The sequence below is a fragment of the Rhinatrema bivittatum genome, chromosome 4, assembly GCF_901001135.1.
Source record: "Rhinatrema bivittatum chromosome 4, aRhiBiv1.1, whole genome shotgun sequence".
Taxonomy (NCBI): domain Eukaryota; kingdom Metazoa; phylum Chordata; class Amphibia; order Gymnophiona; family Rhinatrematidae; genus Rhinatrema; species Rhinatrema bivittatum.
The window spans coordinates 276001758-276022120 of NC_042618.1; the positions used below are offsets into that span (position 1 = coordinate 276001758).

At 45.6% G+C, this 20363-nt stretch overlaps 1 protein-coding gene across 1 annotated transcript in view; it reads left to right on the forward strand.

Annotated features, from left to right (window-relative positions):
- SCUBE1 (signal peptide, CUB domain and EGF like domain containing 1) overlaps positions 1-20363 on the forward strand; it is a 1434630-nt gene that overhangs the window by 430888 nt on the left and 983379 nt on the right. The window contains exon 5 of the mRNA XM_029600135.1: positions 16440-16565. Coding sequence (XP_029455995.1) covers positions 16440-16565 — 126 coding nt within the window. The remainder of the gene's footprint in view (positions 1-16439; positions 16566-20363) is intronic.

A 20363-nucleotide genomic window follows, 5' to 3' on the forward strand; every position in this document is an offset into this window, starting at 1 on the left:
TTTTCGGGATATCCACAGGAGGTAGATTTGCATACAATGGAGACAATGCATGTAAATCTATCTAATGCATATTTATTGTGGATACTAGGGAAGTAAGCATGTGGGTAGTGTGGGTAGCATGTGGGTAGTGTGGGCAGTGTATTTTGAAGCTAATAATAGAGAGGTACAGGTTCCTTTTCTTCTTATGTCCATCTATAATCGGCATGGTTAAAAGTTGCGGTGAAAGACCAAAAAACATCCTTCAACCAAAAAACATCCTTCAAAAATTGAAAGAAGGATCCATCTGAAGAAAATAGGAAAAAGTATAAGCATAGTCAAGTTAAGTGTAAAATATTGATAAGGCAGGCTAAGAGAGAATTTGAAATGAAGATGCCCATAGAGCCAAAATCTCATCATAAAAACTTTTTAAAATGTATCCAAAGCAAGAAACCTGTGACAGTCAGTTGGACCATTAGATGACTGAGGGGCTAAAGGGGCTCTTAGGGAAGATAAGTGTTGTGTTCGGTGGTTTTCGTGTGCCCATGGGCCTCAGCCCGACCCAGACCTTCTGAGCCAAGCCAAGGGTTAACGGTGGCCCCGCATGGCTGACGGTCTACCCTCCGCCAGGCTGGCAAGCTCCCATGGCCAAACATCCGAGGATGTTGGAAGGTGAATGGTCCTCCGACCATTCCGGGCCCTTTCGGACCTGCTGCGAGCAGCATGGAGCAGCAGGCCTGGCCTGAGGTTGCAGGCAGACGGGCCTTGACACGAAGACACTAGAGTTGATGCAACGGCATCACATGGCACGAAGACACTTGGCAGAAGACGTGACACCAGGGCTGTGGATACAAGACACCAGGATCGATGCGGACGGCATCGCAGACGAGACACTTGACTAGGATGATGCAGATGGCATCCGAAGCAGGAAACATGACGGGGTTGATGCGGACGGCATCCGAGGCAAGACACTGGACATCAAGGCAACACAGGACATGGACATTGGCACTGTCTCTCAGGGCGCCCTACTCTGGCCACCCCTATATAGCCCCAAGACTGGTCGCGGACCACAACGGGAGCGGGACAGTGTAGGAAAACACAGCAGGCTTCCCGGCTCAGGAGCACAGGACAACTGTCCACCGGTAGCCTAGTCCACCCAGGAATACTGCATCTGAGGGACCCCCGGACTACCGGACCAGAAGGCTCCAGAGCGAGGACGAGACGGAGTGAAGGGAAGAACATCCAGGAAGGCAGGAACACCAAGACGAAGACTGAAGAAACCTGGACATGGACCTCAGGCGAAGACTGGGAACATGGAACGAGACATCAGGGTGCGGAGCTCCGAGAAGAAGACCTTACAAAAGCCCTGGCAGGCAGGAGCCTCCAGGGTGAAGACCAACGGCGATGCAAGGCCAAGCACAGTGAACGAAGCAGCCCTTTATAGGGCTGGAGCCAGGAAACAGTCTTTAGGTGGGGCCCAGACACTTCCTGTGTCTGGCCCTTTAAATCCTGTAGAGACACGCGGCTGTGCGTCTAAGCAGGCAGGAGCAGGGCTGTGCAGGACCGCGGACAGCGGCCTGCACAGCGTCTTCGCGTAAGACGCTGAAGAGGCAGGAGGGAGCCTGGGAGGCGGACCCTGACGTCGGCAGCGGCTCCAGCTGCTGCGGGAGGCCCCGGGGGCGGCTCCTGCCGCCAATCGAGCCCGGGGCTGTGGCCTAAACGCCACGAAGATCAAGATGGCGTCGGGGGCGTCCCGGGCCCCGAGGGAAGCCGCGGCTCCGACCGCAGAGCTGCAGAGGAATCCAGGGCGGCCTCCAGCCGCGTGGGAAGAAGGCAGAGCACGGCTCCGGCCGTGTGGGAGGGCCGACGGCGGTGTCCTGCCGCGTCGGCTGAAGATCAACGTGGGGTGAGTCAGCTTGCTTGCGGGGGAACCCCGCGGGCAGCGTATTCATAACAATAAGACCATTGCAGAAAGACTAAATTAATTGTTTTCTTCTGTGTTTACTAATGAGGATGCTGGGTAGATACCGGTTCTGGATATGGTTTTTAAGGGTGATGACTCGGACGAACTGAACCAAATCACTGTGAACCTGGAAGATGTAGTAGTCCAGATTGACAAACTAAAGAGTAGCATATCACCTGGACCAGATGGTATGCACCCCAGGGTTCTGAAGGAACTAAAAAATGAAATGTCAGATCTATTAGTTAACATTTGCAATCTATCATTAAAAACACCCATTGTACCTCAAGCTTGAGGGTGGTCAATGTAACCCCAATATTTAGAAAGGGCTCCAGGGGGAATCTGGCAAACCATAGACCAGTGAGCCTGATTTCAGTGCTGAGAAAAATACTGGAAACTATTCTAAAGATCAAAATCACAGAGTATATAGAAAGACATGGTTTAATGGAACACAGTCAGCATAGATTTACCCAAGGGACGTCTTGCCTCATAAATCTGTTTCATTTTTTGGAAGGGGTTAATAAACATGAGGATAAAGGTGAACAGGTACATATAGTGTATTTTTTATTTTCAGAAGGCGTTTGACAAAGACCCTCATGAGAGGCTTCTAAGAAAGCTAAAAAGTCATCGAAACATAGAAATGACAGCAGAAAAAGACCAATTGGCCCATCCAGTCTGCCCAGCAAGCTCCCACACTTATTTTTCCTAGGGATGTGAATCGTTTTAGGACGATTAAAATTATCGTCCGATAATTTTAATATCGTCTTAAACCGTTATGGAACACAATACAATACAGATTCTAACGATTTATCGTTATAAATCGTTAGAATCGTGAGCCGGCACACTAAAACCCCCTAAAACCCACCCCCGACCCTTTAAATTAAATCCCCCACCCTCCCGAACCCCCCCCAAATAACTTAAATAACCTGCGGGTCCAGCGGCAGTCCGGAACGGCAGCGGTCCGGAACGGGCTCCTGCTCTGAATCTTGTCGTCTTCAGCCGGCGCCATTTTCCAAAATGGCGCCGAAAAATGGCGGCGGCCATAGACGAAAAAGATTGGACGGCAGGAGGTCCTTCCGGACCCCCGCTGGACTTTTGGCAAGTCTCGTGGGGTCAGGAGGCCCCCCACAAGCTGGCCAAAAGTTCCTGGAGGTCCAGCGGGGGTCAGGGAGCGATTTCCCGCCGCGAATCGTTTTCGTACGGAAAATGGCGCCGGCAGGAGATCGACTGCAGGAGGTCGTTCAGCGAGGGTTCCGGCGCCTCGCTGAACGACCTCCTGCAGTCGATCTCCTGCCGGCGCCATTTTCCGTACGAAAACGATTCGCGGCGGGAAATCGCTCCCTGACCCCCGCTGGACCTCCAGGAACTTTTGGCCAGCTTGTGGGGGGCCTCCTGACCCCCACGAGACTTGCCAAAAGTCCAGCGGGGGTCCGGAAGGACCTCCTGCCGTCCAATCTTTTTCATCTATGGCCGCCGCCATTTTTCGGCGCCATTTTGGAAAATGGCGCCGGCTGAAGACGACAAGATTCAGAGCAGGAGCCCGTTCCGGACCGCTGCCGTTCCGGACCGCCGCTGGACCCGCAGGTTATTTAAGTTATTTGGGGGGGGTTCGGGAGGGTGGGGGATTTAATTTAAAGGGTCGGGGGTGGGTTTTAGGGGGTTTTAATGTGCCGGTTTTTCGATTTTTCGATTTTTCACGATTTTTAACGATTTTTCACGATATTTTACCCCCCCAAACGGCAACAATACGATTCCCTCCCCCTCCCAGCCGAAATCGATCGTTAAGACGATCGAGGACACGATTCACATCCCTAATTTTTCCCATACTTAGCTGTTTCACCGACCACCAAGTTCAGGGCCCTTGTTGGTAACTGTTTGATTCAAATTTCCTGCCACCCCCTGCCATTGATGCAGAGAGTAATGTTGGAGTTGCATCAAAGGTGAGCATAAGGCTTAATGGTTAAGAACATAAGAACTTGCCATGCTGGGTCAGACCAAGGGTCCATGAAGCCCAGAATCCTGTTTCCAACAGAGGCCAAACCAGGCCACAAGAACCTGGCAACTACCCAAACACTAAGAAGATCCCATGCTACTGATGCAATTAATAGCAGTGGCTGTTCCCTAAGTAAAAATGATTAATAGCCGTTAATGGACTTCTCCTCCAAGAACTTATCCAAACCTTTTTTGAACCCAGCTACACTAACTGCACTAACCACATCCTCTGGCAACAAATTCCAGAGCTTTATTGTGTGTTGAGTGAAAAAGAATTTTTTCCGATTAGTCTTAAATGTGCTACTTGCTAACTTCATGGAATGCCCCCTAGTCCTTCTATTATTCAAAAGTGTAAATAACCGATTCATATCTACTCGTTCAAGACCTCTCATGATCTTAAAGACCTCTATCATATCCCCCCTCAGCCGTATCTTCTCCAAGCTGAACAGCCCTAACCTCTTCAGCCTTTCCTCATAGGGGTGCTGTTCCATTCCCTTTATCATTTTGGTTGCCCTTCTCTGTACTTCTTTGCACCTTCTCCATTGCAACTATATCTTTATTGAGATGTGGCGACCAGAATTGTACACAGTATTCAAGGTGCGGTCTCACCATGGAGTGATATAGAGGCATTATGACATTTTCCATTTTATTAACCATTCCCTTCCTAATAATTCCTAACATTCTGTTTGCTTTTTTGACTGCTGCAGCACACTGAGCTGACGATTTTAAATTATTATCCACGATGTTGCCTAGATCTTTTTCCTGGGTGGTAGCTCCTAATATGGAACCTAACATTGTGTAAATACGCAAGGGTTATTTTTCCCTATATGTAACACCTTGCACTTGTCTACATTAAAATTAAACTGCCATTTGGATGCCCAATCTTCCAGTCTTGCAAGGTCCTCCTGTAATGTATCACAACCGCTTGTGATTTAACTACTCTGAATAATTTTGTATCATCTGCAAATTTGATAACCTCACTCGTCGTATTCCTTTCCAGATCATTTATATATATATATATATATATATATATATATATATATATATATATTGAAAAGCACCGGTCCAAGTACAGATCCCTGAGGCACTCCACTGTTTACCCTTTTCCACTGAGAAAATTGACCATTTAATCCTACTCTCTGTTTCCTGTCTTTTAACCAGTTTGTAATCCATGAAAGGACATCACCTCCTATCCCATGGCTGTTTAGTTTTCTTAGAAGCCTCTCATGAGGGACTTTGTCAAACGCCTTCTGAAAATCCAAATACACTACATCTACCGGTTTACCTTTATCCACATGTTTATTAACCCCTTCAAAAAAATGAAGCAGATTTGTTAGGCAAGACTTCCCTTGGGTAAATCCATGTTGACTGTGTTCCATTAAACCATGTCTTTCTATATACTCTTGAATTTTGATCTTAAGAATAGTTTCCACTATTTTTCCTGGCACTGACGTCAGGCTCACTGGTCTATAGTTACCTGGATCGCCACTGGAGCCTTTTTTAAATATTGGGGTTACATTGGCCACCCTCCAGTCTTCAGGTACAATGGATGATTTTAATGATAGGTTACAAATTTTAACTAATAGATCAGAAATTTCATTTTTTAGTTCCTTCAGTACCCTAGGATGCATACCATCAGGTCCAGGTGATTTGCTACTCTTTAGTTAGTCAATCTGGCCTACTACATCTTCCAGGTTCACAGTGATTTTGTTCAGCTCGTCTGACTCATCAACCCTGAAAACCATCTCCAGAACTGGTATCTCCCCAACATCCTCATTAGTAAATACGGAAGCAAAGAATTCATTTATGAATGACTGTCATGTGTTCAGTGTATCTCGCATGTGAGGACCATCTATTAGGTGTGTCTTAATAGAGAAAAAGGTTGAGAACCACTGGCCTAGGCAATTAGACCTCCGTCTTCTTGCTCTTGAGGACCGGAAGAGGAAATGTGTTGTGGGCCCACATGGGCAGGAAGAAGGATGCCCAATCGTTGTAGCTGGAAGGAGTGGCCAGATGAAAAGACTGGGAGGGTCAATTGCAGCATCGGCCAGCCGCACGGTAGGAGAGAGGCAGGATTGGTCGGGCTGTGCGGCTGAAGAGAGGCAGCAATCGACCGGGCTGCGCAGAAGGAGAGAGGCAGCGATCGGCTGGGCCATGCAGCAGGAGAGAGGCACTAATCAGCCAGGCTGCATGGCAGGAGAAAGGCAGGATCGGATGGGTGCGCTGCAGAAAAGAGGCAGCATCTCCACTGAATGAGGAAGACAGTGGAGGCCTCCTGATGCCATGGAAGTCCAAGAAGAAGCTGCTGCTGCTGCCTACACCTAGGATGGAGAGTAAAAAATATATATGCTGTGAGCATGTGTGAGTGCATGGGTATATGAGAGTATATGGGGAGAGAGAGCATGTGGGGGAAAAAAGAGTATGTGTTTGTGAGGGAGAGCATGTGAGGAAGAGCGAGTGTATGGGGTGAGAGCCTGTGGGGGAGAGAGAGCATTTGTATTTGAGAGAGAATGTGTGTGTGAGAGAGAGCAAGTGTATGTGTATGTGAAAGCATATGGAGGAGAGAGCATATGTGTGTGTTGCGACCGTCGCTGTTCGATGTCCTCACTCCGCCCTCTTTACTTCTGTGGCGACTCCCTCTGGGTCTGATGGACGGCTGGCTGCTGCGGCGTCTCCATGCCGTCTCCATGCCGTCTCCATCCAGCGTCCCTGGACCGGCTCGACGTTGCAGATCTGCCATGTTGCCTGAAGACATAGGGCACGCGCGCTCTGATTGAAGCACCAGCAAGAGCGCAAACCTCAGCGCGCGCATGTTATAAAAGCAGGCGTAGATTTGTTTGCGCCGGGTTGAGCGAACAAATCTACACCCGCGCATACGATTTAAAATCTGGCCCTTAGTGGCAGAGATTTGTCTACCAATCTACATACCCCTCGGCTCCTCAAGTTATATGAAGAATAGTATATATTCCCTACCCAACCCAACCCCCTCTCAATTTCATCATGTCACTTGATGGTTAAGTGCAGTTCTTGCAAAAACAGTATTTGTACTTTGTTGTGACGTGCTAGTTGTAGGATACGCTTCTTCTTAATTGGGGAAAGTGATTTCTGTCACATTGAGGGATATGCATTTAATACCACTAACCATATCCATCATTCTCAATAACAAATGTGAAATTAAGAACGCATACTGACCAAGATGTATCTTTATCTCTTGAGACCTGGTTAAACAGGATAAACAAATACAAAATAGAAGATTGTACCAAACATCAACTTTTACACTTGCTGCTTTTCCTCTAAAAATTCTGATATCATTCAACCTTAGTATACCATTGAACCCCACCCTCAACCCTCTCCCTCCCTGAAAACCAGCCCCAAACTCAACTCCACCATAAACTACTTCTCCCCTCCAATCATGAACCCCATCTACTAAAGAACAAAGTTTCTAAGGCTTGCATGAAAAAAAACTGAATAAGATCATCGCTTAGAACAAGGGCTTCCTGTATAAAGCTTCTATAAACCAGTGAGGAAATTAGTACTTGCACTCAGTTGCTCCAGTAAGCATGGGGGTGACTTGCTGATGCAGCGGTTACTATCCTTAACCAGTAAGCCTGATACTTCTGATGCAACTCCAACATTGCTCTCTGCTTCAATGGCAAGAGGTAACGGGGAATTGGACTTAAACAGTAACCAACAAGGGCCCTTACTTTGACGGTCTGGGAAACTGACAAACAAACATCATAAAAGAAAGCTGCTTCTGCTGGGAGACTTGATCATCAGAGGAACCAATTTGGGAGCACTTTTTGATGTGACAGAAAAGTTAAATGCATTCCAGGATCCTCAGCTACTAGAAATGCAAACCAGATAGTCCAAAACATTGTACATGAAAGTAAGAACTTTTGATATCAGTGTTATCATCCATCTGGGGACCAATGACCTCAATAGAAATGGTATCAATGAAGTACAAAAAGAGTTCCAAAATCTAGGCAAGATGATAAGAGACACTGCAAAGTCTATTGCCTTTTTGTAAGTATTACCTGTTCATGGAAAGGGAAATAAGAAGCTATTCCATATAAATAATTTCAATTCCTGGCTCAAAACCGATCTACAGACAATGATTTTGGATACATTGGAGGCTGGGGTCATGTATGGAGCAGTAAAAGGCTATATGTTAAGGATGTCCTACATTTGTCTGTAGCAGGAAGGAGGATGCTAAGTGAGAAATTCAGATCATATATTATCAGACATTTAAACTAAAGAATGGGGGAGGCAGGAGATGGCCAATGAGATTGACATGTCACTTCCAAGCAATACAGGATGTGGGAGGAGAAAATAACAAAAATCAATCAGCTCAAAAAAGCAGAAAAGGTGCCTAGAAAGTGCAACAAATCAAGGCAGAAAAATTGTAGCTATGACTACAAATGCTCATAGTTTGGGCAATAAAATCCCAGACCTGCAGGCTCTAATGGTAGAGGCGGACTTGGACATTGTTGCTGTTACGGCGACATGGTTCATAGAATCATGATTGGGATACAGTCATACTGGGCTATAACTTGTTAAGGAAGGACAGAAAAGGGGGAGGAGTAATTCTTTATGTCAAAAACAATATCCAAGCTATTGCAAGGAATGTAGGGAAGAGAAGAAGCATTATGGGCCATCCTAAAAAAGATGATGGTGCATCCATTTTTACTGGTGTGGTTTACAGGCCTCCAACTCAAATGGAAGAACTAGACAGAGATCTTGTCGAAGACATCCAAAAGGTGGGAAAGATGGGACTAAATTCCAAGTTGACTGCTCATGTATCCACTCCCACAATAATGTAAAACTCATTGAATTCATCAAATCATGCCCTAGCGATATCCTGGAAAAAACCCTTCTGGAGGCCCTAAAGCAATTGGATACTTCAAACACATTATCTGCAGTGAACTCTTGGTTTTCAATAAATACAGAAACTGCTAAAATTCTTTGCCCAACCATCAAAAAAGAGATAAAAACCTCTGTAAAACACAAAATACTGTGGTATAATTTAGATCTAAAAAATACAAAATGTCTATTAAGACAAGCTGAAAATCCTACAAATTAACTACATGATCGGTATAAAACATTACTATACATTTATTCTACTGACATCAACACAGCCAAACGAAATTACTACTCAAAAGAATTCATGACTATCAATATAATCCGAAAGTACTTTTTTATTATGTTTCTCAACTGATTCATCCTATTAATTATGATTCACAAAAAGATTTACCATCAATATCCAATCATGAATTTGCTCATTTATTTTAAAGACAAAATATTGAAACTTGCCCCAATAAACTTACCTTCCAATTCTGATTTTTTGACACCTACATCCTCTATTACTCCTATTTGGTCACAATGTGAGACCATCGCTTCCTCTGAGATTGAATCCATCATCCAGAAAATCAACCCAGCTGCTCATCCACTTGATCCCATTCCAATAAAAATCCTTAAGCTAATTGTTGAGATGGGGTGTTTAGTGTGCCTCTGGGCCTCAGCCTGACCCCAGACTGATCCAGGACCGAACCGAGGGTTGACGGCGTGTTCCAGCATGGCTGATGGTCTTACCCTCTGCCAGGCCTGCAAGCTCCCAAGGACAACAACATGATGATGTTGGAATGTGAATGGTCCTCCGACCATTCCGAGCCCTTTCGGACCTGCCGCTTAGATCGGCATGGGGCAGCAGGTCTGGCCTGAGGATGAGGGCAGATTGGCCTTGACATGAAGTCATGATACCAAGGTCGATGCTACGGCATCGCAGACAAAGACATTACACCAAGGCTGATGCAGACGGCAACAGAGACGAGGGCTGGAACGAGACATGACATCAAGGTAGTTGAGGATATGACACCAAGGCTGATGCAAAGACATCACGGACCAATGGTTGATGCGATGGCATCCCGGACCAAGGTCGATGTGACAACATCAGGAACAAGATGTTGAAGCGAAGACACGACACCAAGACGAATGAAACGGCATCCAGGACGAGACGAGGAACTTGACGAAGTCCAGATGAGACGAGAGCTGGGAGGGTGAACATTGGCACTGTCTCTCAGGGCACCCTACACAGTGCACCCACGGGACTTGTCGCGGACCACCCTGTCCCACTGCGCGCCCTACACAGCCCGAGGAGGCTGGTCACGGACCACGCTGAGAATGGGACAAGTGCAGGGAAGAATCCAGTCGAGGTGGGACTCCGACGACAAAGCCAGATGTCGCCCGAAGCACCACAAAGGCTGGCAGGACATGACGGGTCAGGAGCACAGGAACGAATTCCACCTGTAGGCAACTCCACGCTTGGGAAAGACGTTATCCGAGAGAGCACGGCCTGACAGGTACCAGAAGGCTCAGGAGCACTGAAGCGAACACCAAGAAGGGCAGGACACCAAGGAACCTGGAATATCAGGAAGCGGAGGATCAAGACGAGACACTAGGACACCTGGATGAGGACCTCAGGCATGAAGACTTGACTTGACATGACATGACATGATGAGACGAAACGAAGAGGAGCTCCACGAAGAAGACCTGATGGAGCTCTGGCAGGCAGGAGCCTCCAGAGTGAAGTAACTCTGATGCAAGGCGAAGACTGAAGTGACAGAGCAGCCCTTAAATAGGGCTGGAGCAGGAAGTCCAATCAAAGGTGGGGCCAGCAACACTTCCTGTGGCTGGCCCTTTAAATTCAGCAGAGAGGCACGGCCATGCACCTAGGAAGCAGCAGGAGCTTGTGCAGGACCGCGGACAGTGGCCTGCACAGATGTCGGCGTAAGAGGCAGCAGGGCAGGGCCTGAAGGCAGGCCCCGAAGATGGAGGCGGCTCCAGCCACTGCAAGGGACCCCGGGGGCGGCTCCAGATGCCAATCCAGCCCGGGGATGTGGCCTCCAGCCGCGAAGATGATTTCGGTATCGGCGGCGACTTCCAGCCGCGAAGGGAGGCAGAAGTCCGCGGCTCACCGCAGTGAAGAAGAGGCTTGATGGGCGGCCTCCGGGCCGCATGAGTAAAGTGAGACCGCGGCTCCAGCCGCACGGGAAGGCCCAACGTTGGCGGTGTCCATGCCTTGTTGAGTGAAGAGAGGTGAGCAGTGCCTGCTCGCGGGGGGACCCGCGGGCAGGGACCATGACACTAATTCCAAATTGTTTAGCTAAACCCATCACAAATATTGTTAACCTATCTCTCGAACAAGGTCTCCTTCCAAATTCCCTTAAATGTGCTGTAGTTAAACCAATACTAAAAAAGCCTCATCTAGATCCATCAATAATATCTAATTACCGGCCCATCTCCAACCTACATTTCCTTACAAGAATCATAGAAAAAACAGTTAATTTACAACTTTCGGAATTCTTAGAGAGCCATAGCATTCTTCTTCCTACTCAACATGGTTTTAAGAAGGGCCACAGCACTGAATCTTTACTAATTACTTTGATACAATTCATCGAGGATTCAACAAAGGAACCTCTTTCATCTTAATTCTTCTTGACATCTCTGCTGCGTTCGACTCAGTCAATCACAAGATACTTCTCCATAGACTAAAAGAAATTGGAATCAATGGTAATATCCTTCAATGGTTTCATTCATTCCTTTCTAATCAATCCTTCAGTGTAACATATAAAAACAAAACATCTGACCTTATACCCCTTCCACAAGGAGTCCCTCAAGGCTCTTCTCTCTCACCTACTCTCTTCAACATTTACATGCTCCCTTTATGCCATTATCTGAATAAAATAGGCCTTTCATACTTCCTTTATGCAGATGATCAGATATTACTTCCAATTAAAGACAACATCAATAATACATTTACTCAATGGGAACTATATCTTTCTGATATAAACAACATCATATCTCAAATGGCGCTGTCCCTTAATCAGAATAAAACAGAATTTCTTCTTCTTTCTAACAAGTTATCATTGCCTACTATAGATTCCACAGTAATGCTCAAATATAAAATATGTACATCAGTCCGGGACCTTGGAATCACCATAGATAAGGATTTGAACGTTAAAATTCATATTAACATTTTAATTAAAGAAGGCTTTTATAAACTTCAAATTCTTAGAAAACTAAAACCTTTACTTCACCCCCCAGACTATAGAACAGTTTTGCAATCCCTACTTTTTTCTAAATTAGACAATTGCAACTCCCTTTTAATAAGCTTACCTGCAGCCACCATTAAACCACTTCAGCTGCTCCAAAACGCTGCTGCAAGATCTTTAACAAATTGTAGAAAATTTGATCATATTACACCAGTTCTTAGTTACATTGGCTTCCCATTTCTTTCAGGTCACAATACAAGATTTTTATGCTTATCCATAAAGCATTATATAATGATTACTCCACTTGGCTACAAAAACCCCTTTATCAATGTATATCTACTAGAAATCTCCGTTCATCAGACACGGGCTTACTATCAGTTCCTTCCAACAAAGAAGTTTGCCGAGCATGCACTAAAATTCGAGCTGCTTCTATATTTGGTCCTCATATATGGAACTCCCTACCTTCTTCACTGAGAACTGACCCCTCTACATCTTCCTTCAGAAAAAGCCTTAAAACGTGGCTTTTTTTGAAAGCTTTCCCCTTACAAATTTAATTTTTTAACATCACCATTCTACAATTTCCTTTTTTCTTTAGGTACATAGAATGTTATTGAACAATTGGTTCTCTTGTTTATATAGGTTTTTTTTTTTATTTACTATTGATTTTAATTTTATATTGTTTAATTTTATTTAGTATGTTTAACTGTTTTACTGTATTCTGTCTTCGTAGTTTACTTGGAGACAATTATGTTATGAGTAAACTGATGTGAAATTTTGAATAGAATGTCAGTTTAGAAAAACAAATAAATAAATAAATAATCTGCAGACATAGACTGGAAAATCCCTTCTGCAGAATCTACTAGAAGTAGAGAGATAGAGGATTTCTTGCAAGGGGCTGTCTTCAGACAAATGGTAATGGAACCCATGAGGGAGGGAATTATACTCGACCTAGTGCTCACTAAGGGGGATAATGTCTCTAATGTCCGGGTGGGTGCCCACCTCAGCACCAGTGATCATCAAACCAGGGGTAGTTCTATCAAAAGGCAGGATGAGGCGGCGGCAGAATTTTGGAGCAGCAAATAGTGCCCCTCCAAAACACCTCTTCCACGGCTGCCGCTTCATCCTATGTCCAAAGTCAAACATATTGGGCAGGGATAAACCAAACCCCTGCTTGAACTGCTCAGAAGGAACACCAGGAAGCAAGATTCACATTTCTCCTGACATCATCTTCTGCTGCCGTGAGACTGGCCTTGCAGCAGCAGGAGATGATGGGAGAAATGCGACTCATCATCTTCTGCTGCTGCAAAACTAGCCCTGCGGCAGCAGGAGATGTTGGGAGAAATGCAACTCATCATCTCCTGCTGCCACGAGACTGGTGATCTAAGAGAGGAAGAGGACATACTGGTTGAAAAAAGTTCTAGGTGACTGCCTTTGTTTGTGCATATATGTATGCCTGTGTGTGCGCAGGTGGGTGACTGCCTGCCTTGGTCGATGGGTGACTGCATGTGTGTGTGTTGGAGGGGGTGAGAACCTGTGTGAGAATGAATGTGTGCATGCCTGGAGGGTGAGAGGGAGCAGTGTGAGAATAAATGGGAGCTTGCCAGAGTGTGTGTGTATGTGAGGGTGCCAGTGAGAGTGAGACCATGTGTGTGTATGAGAATCTTGGGGAGTAAGATCTTGTGTGTGGGTGGTTGGGGTGGAGAGAGGGTCTTAGAACCTGAGAGTATGTCAGTGTCTGTGAGAGAGGTTGTTGGTGTGTATAAGAGTATGTATATGTGACAGTGTATGTGTAGGGGGATGGAGCATGAAGGGGGCAGGGTGGGGATGAAAGGGGGAAGAGGGTGGGGCAGTGGCAGGGGGTGAGGGGTTGGGGCAGGGCAGGGGATGCCATCTCATCCCTTGCTTCAGGCAGCAGATTGCCTTGAGCTGCCCCTGCATCAAATGGAATGGTTTGATATCACAAAGAAGATACGAAGAAGTCACTTAAAGACCTGAGTTTTGCATTTCAAAAATACGGACTTTGTCAAAATGGGGACTACCTGGAGGTACAACTAGAAGACTGGGAGAAAATGGGAGAGGTGGAACAACAGTGGGCCAAACTAAAATGAGCAATTAGAAAAGCAATAAATCTATATGTTAGAAGCCCAGAAGCTGGAATGTTTAGGCCCTCGAGGAGCGAGTACCTGTTTCCAGGGAAAGCTCTGAGAGAGAGATGGTAACTCACTGATGTAGTTGGCAGTGATGACTTCCAGGCAGAAGAGAGTAGTGAGTAAGTCTGGGAACGAGGGCCCTCGAGGAGCGAGTACTGGTTCCAGACTGTCACCTGAAAAACAAAGAAGAGAGCGATGCCCCTAAGGAGTGGGTACCCAAAGTAAGTCCGAGGAGGCAGAGTAGCTTAGGTAGCAAAACCCTTGCTAACTCGATGTGTTAGCAAAATCTAAGACCTTATATATCCGTCGCGGGTGACGTCATCTTCGTAAGACGCCCCCGAGGTTCACACCATCGCCGGTACTTCAGTCGGGGCCACGCCGCGCGTGTGCCCCTAGGCCTCCAGAAAACATGACGGTTTGCTTGCAGTGTCCAGCCGGTCCGGGGACGCCGGAGGACTTCGGCAAAAGAACGCCGAGGCAGCCAATCTTCCCATGGATGAAGAGGGAGGCGCCAAAGAGGTAAGGAGGGCGGAGAGAGGGCGTCGGTACCCGATGGACACAACACTTTCTGCATTTAATATTGCATTGGCCTCCTACAACTTTCCACCCTATAATTTAGGAGTCTTTGGTCCTAAGATCTGGGATTTGGTTGAGGAAAAAAAGATTTTCCAACCATTGGAAGATAGCCTTTTCCCTTAGAGCTTCGACTCCCTTTTGGGAGAGAGTCCTGTTGGAGTTTTTTTCTGTGTTTGGAAGTTTGCCAGTTACGGAAATGTGAGCTTGCAACTGCATTCTGGGATTTGCTCATACAACAGTTCCTCTGCCACTCATGACAAACGTTTGAGAAGAGCCCATTCAGTATAGTATGAGAGAAAGAAATCAAGGTAGTACAGCATCTGGTATGGCAAGTATTAGAGAGGAAATGAGTGTCATAGAGCATTGAATTTCAAGTACTAGGGGTGTCCCATGAGTCAGGAAACCCACACGGCAATTTATTAAGAGAATCTAAAGAAAACATTTTAACACAGGGATTTTGCTTGTGATTTGTATGTTTATTACCATGGATTCATCACTGAGAAAATATGTAATGTGTCAGATCATTAACAATGAAGTCATTGACTTGTAGGTAAAGTTTTGTTTTTGAAACATCACTTAAAATCTTATCTCATCTAAAAGCCCTGAATCAGAAGCTTTTCCACTGTTCAGAATGAACCCCTGGGGTATAGTGAGTGAGTCAAGACTCAACCACCCTAGAAATGCCCCCCCCCCACCAGGAAGGACTGGAGAAAGGAGCTAGATTAAATAACTAATACTATTTATCTTTATTTAAAAGTAACATTATATATATATAGATAGAGAGAGAGAGAATGATGCATTAAGCATAATATATAATTATTTATGTATTTATTATTTGGATGTCATACCTGCCTTTTCAATAAGACGTTCATCCAAAGCAGGGTACAACATATTAGAATATCTGTGTTCATTACCAATATTAAGGAGCACATTAAGGACCATTTGTTAATTAGATCTGAAATGTAAGGGCTAGATTTTAAAAGCCCTGCGTGCGTAAATCCTGCCAGATTTACGCCCGCAGGGCACTCGTGTGCCGGCGCGCCTATTTTGCATAGGCCGCCGGCGTGCGCAAAGCCCCGGGACGCGCATAAGCCCGAGGCTTCGTAAAAGGGGCGGGGGGCGTGTCCAGGGTCAGGGAGCGGTCTGGGGCGGGTCCGGGGGTTGTGGCAATGGTTTGGGGGCGGGCCAGGAGGGCGGTCCCGAGTCCCCTGGCACTTCAGCCTGTGCCGGGGGATGCCGAGGCGGCGCGCGTAAGTTACGCCTGCTTGAAGCAGGCGTAACTTGCACAACAAAGGTAGAGGGGGATTTAGGTAGGGCTGGGGGGTGGGGAAGATAGGGGAAGGGAGGGGAAGATGGGGGGACTCGGAGGGAACGGAGGCAGGCTGTGCGGCTCAGCGTACGCAGGCTGCCGATTTTGCGCAGCCTTGCGCGCGCCGACCCCGGATTTTATAAGATACGCGAGGCTACGTGTGTATCTTATAAAACCCGGCGTACTTTTGCTCGTGCGCGCGTACTTATTTAAGATCTACCTCATTGTGTAGTGGCTTTCTAGAGATTCATGTTTTTAATTTACTGTGTTTATATGTTGAAGTTAAGCTCCTCTGCTACTACATTGTGTGGGCTGAAGGTTATGACATCTAGATGAAATTTAAAATGTATGCAGACATCATAGCAATGGAATTGAAATTGGCTAGAATTAAATTGTAACCTGATTATCTACTTTTTTTGTCTTTGCAGAGGGTATGAATTGCATGAACAAAGATCATGGATGTGCTCATATCTGCCGAGAGACACCCAAAGTAGGGGTTGCCTGTGAATGTAGACCTGGCTTTGAACTTGCAAAAAACCAGAAGGATTGCACATGTAGGTAGATGGAAATAAGTTCACTCATTTTACAATCTTTTTTTTAATAACTGTATAGAAATACATTATGTTTATTAAGAGATCAAGAAATAAACTGAATTTTCAGTAGGGATCCATGTCTTCCTAATTTAACATTTAAACTTGTGAGCAGTAGCACAAAGTAAAATCTTTAAGCCTATAACAATCACTTATTTTCAGTGGCATTCTCAAATGCCAAGTTTAACAATTAAACTTGGCATTTGAGTATTCAAAGTAATTGCTTTAGTAATTCTCTTTTGCCATTTTGCTTATTTATATTGGTAGAATTTAAAAGCAGTAGGCAATATATCCTTAAGAAACAATATTTATTATTCTTATAGGCAAGGCAGAATACAGTGCTATATATTTCTCATGGTTATAGTTTGCAAATTAATGGGCCCATTTGATAAATTACATAAAAGATTTATGTTAAATGTGCCGCATTTAACAAACATTAACACAATATTCAGTAAAGGCCATTGATCTTTTAGAGAATGATGCATTAAACACAGCAAATATACACATTAAAATCTGCCTTAAAGGTGAATTTTAAAAGCCTGGTACATCAATTAGGGGATGCATGAAGAAGTCAGGCTCGCGTATACTGACCGTATTTTAAAAAGAAAAATCTCTGCTTGCACATCTGAAAAGTTTCCTAAAATTGGCAGGGTGTGGGCATGGACGTTTTGGGGCCTGGCCAAAAGATATGCACATAAATACTTATGCGCCCTGGAGTGTGCCGAGGTACCCTGCTGCGTAACTTTACTTCTGCTATGGATGACGTGTAAGTTATAAAATAAAAGGATGGAGCCATTTCTGAGGGTTTAATGGGACTGGGGGGAGTATAGCTAAAAATCCAGGGGGGGGTTGGAGGACCTGTTAACTGAGCAAACTGGTGGACAAACTGGTAAACTGGCAATGACGTGGGTGCATGGCCCTTTTAAAATCCCCCGATTTTTGTGGTAGAAGTAAGATTTGTGTACTCATGTGCCCACCCACTTAAAATAAGGCACATGTGCTCGCAGCCAAGCTAAATTATAACATGCGTGCATATACATGTGCAAGTTATAAAATGGCTGTGTCCCTGAGTGCACCTATGCCAATGTGTGCCCATGTACCGGTTTGAAAGTTACCTTCTTAATGTATACTTTTAATGCAAAACTTTAACTACATGTCTAACGTTTTGTATTACCAGTGGTCTTAATGCAGATTTTTGCTTCAAACCACACTACATTTAATTGGAGTTAACATAATTCTAAAGCTTATTTGCATTTTAACTAATATTTGTAAAATAAAAATTGTACTAATGATAAGAAATGTCTGCTAACTGAAGCACATTAATGTGGATTTAATGTGTCAAGATGTTAATGAACTTTAGTAAGTCTGTACAATTGAGCATTCTACCATCATCACAGTATGTTGTAAAAGGCAATAACAGTGGGCAATGCAATCAAATTAAATAATTAGGGCTAATTTTAAAAGCCCTGCACGTGAAAACCAGGAGATACGTGAGTGGCTGAACTGCGCGCCGCGCGGATTTTTTAAATGTCTGCGACCACGCGCGTATTTCCTAGTATGTGCTGAAGAATGGGTTCAGGAAAAAGGGGTGGGGCATGGGCAGGGTGTGAGCAGGGCAGGGCAGCGCCATTAGGTACTGTCGTGCTGAAGCGCGTTTTGGGAGCCGATTGGCCCGCGCAACCTGCTACTGCTCTGGAGAACAGGTAAGTTGTACAGCAAAAAAAAAGAAGGGTAGTTAGGGTTTTAGGGGTCAGGGCAGATAGGGGAAAATGGTGGCAGGTTAGAAGTTCCCTTCCAGGCCGCTCCTTTATTGGAGTGGACTGGGAGGGAACTGGGATTAGGGCCTATTGTATTGCCACGCACATGTTGTATAATTCCCCCTCTTACAAGCGTCAGTTGGCATTCGCATGCACATGCCAATATAAAATCAGCGGCACATGTGCGAATGGGTAGCGTATTTTATAACATGCATATGTCGGCACGCACATGCTATAAAATTGGTTCATCTGTGTGCACGCTGGAAACTATGCGCACATGGACACCCGCGCGTGGGTCTTAAAATTTCCCTTTTTGTGAGTTAGACATTAATAAATGACTGTGACTTAAACAGAACTATTTTATTTAGTACTGATGTCATATATTATGTTTCACTTAATTTACATTTCCCTTTCGTAATTCATTTTTAGCATTGTGTTTGTTTGTACATTCGCAATTCAAAAGAAGCAGTATTATTTATTTTTATTCATTTACAATAACTTATATTCTGCCCCCTCATCAGCTGTACTGTTCAAGGCAGATTACAACATAAAAAAAATTTCTACATACACAATGAAACACAATTTTATTAACAATAAAATAATGTATCGGTCAGTTAACTGCCAGACGTTTGAACCACCATTTGGCAAAGAATGATTGAAAATCAGGTTTTTCCAGATATTTTCTGTCATCAAAAAGATATTTGTCCATTATGTGCTGTAAGATATCTGGAGAAACTTGGCAAAAGAATTTGCCCAGTTTAGAAGGAACTGCCAGTCTATATTTTCCAGTATAGTCCCCCCCCCCCCCCCCCCCCCCCCCCCCACCACCACCATGGCACTTTCCTCTCCCATCCCTGCTACAGCACACCATAGCTGCTTCTCTCCTGTAGGCCCCAACTGGGGCCAAAGATATCACTTTCTTCTGGCTCCCTTGAACTTTGCCTCTAGCCATGAAAATCCACTTGACCTCAGGCAGGTGGGTGAGTGAATTTTCAAAACCCTGGCAATATGGATAAGAAGACTCATGCATTTGAAAATGAAGCCATTAATTTATTCCCTGGCTCAGACTGGACTGATTTCCTTCATTATGCACTCATTTGTGTGAAAATCACCTCTATGTATGTACCCAAACAGGCCTCCGTCCAGAATGAAGTGGAAAAAAACCTTTTATTAACCTGACCATAAAACTATTTGCTTTGGCTGTAGCTAAGCATAACTGTACAGGCTTTGACTACCTGCAGAATATTGCTCCAAGTTGGTTTTGTTGTCTTTCCTCTTTGTGTTTCGAATCCCAGCCACGGAACTCCACGGCCAGGCTCTCACCTCACTTCCAGCATGCTCCGGGCTCCTCACAGCATTCCCCCACTCTTCTCAGGGCTGCGGCTGGGCCTCTCCGTGGCTGCGTCTCCATGAGGAAAATGCCGCCGAGCTCTGCTCACTAACCCCACCTCCTAGGCACGCGTGCACGCGCAGGAGGCCAAAATGTAAAGGACCCGCAGCGGGAAACTGAAGCCTGGCCCTCTGAGCGACGTCAGGTGCCGGCAGATATATATATCCAACACAAGCTTCCAGTCCCCTGGCCTTCCTGATCCTGCTGTTCCTGATCCAGTTCCTGCCTCTGAATCCTCGCTCCTGTCCCAGCTTCCTCTCGGGTAGCTTCCTGGTTCCTGACTTCATCTTTGTTCTTGGTACTCCGTGTCTGCTGCCCGTCCTGATCCTTAGTTCATCTCTGGCTTCCACTGTTCCGCTGCCTGCCCTGACTCCTGGTCTGTTTCTTCATTGTGACTCTCTGCTACCTGCCTCGACTTCTCTTCGGACCCTTCTGTTCCAGGAGACCGCACAAGTCCAAGTGGCCCGGGTCCCCAAGGGCTCCTCCCGGGGGGATCTCAGGCTTCCAGTGGTGAAGCTCCAGTTGGTCTCCTGGCCTTGATCCGCCTCCCGGCTACGGACTCCGCTGTGGGTCACCCCGCAGCGCCTCTCTCATCTTCTTCTAGCCGGCCCAAGG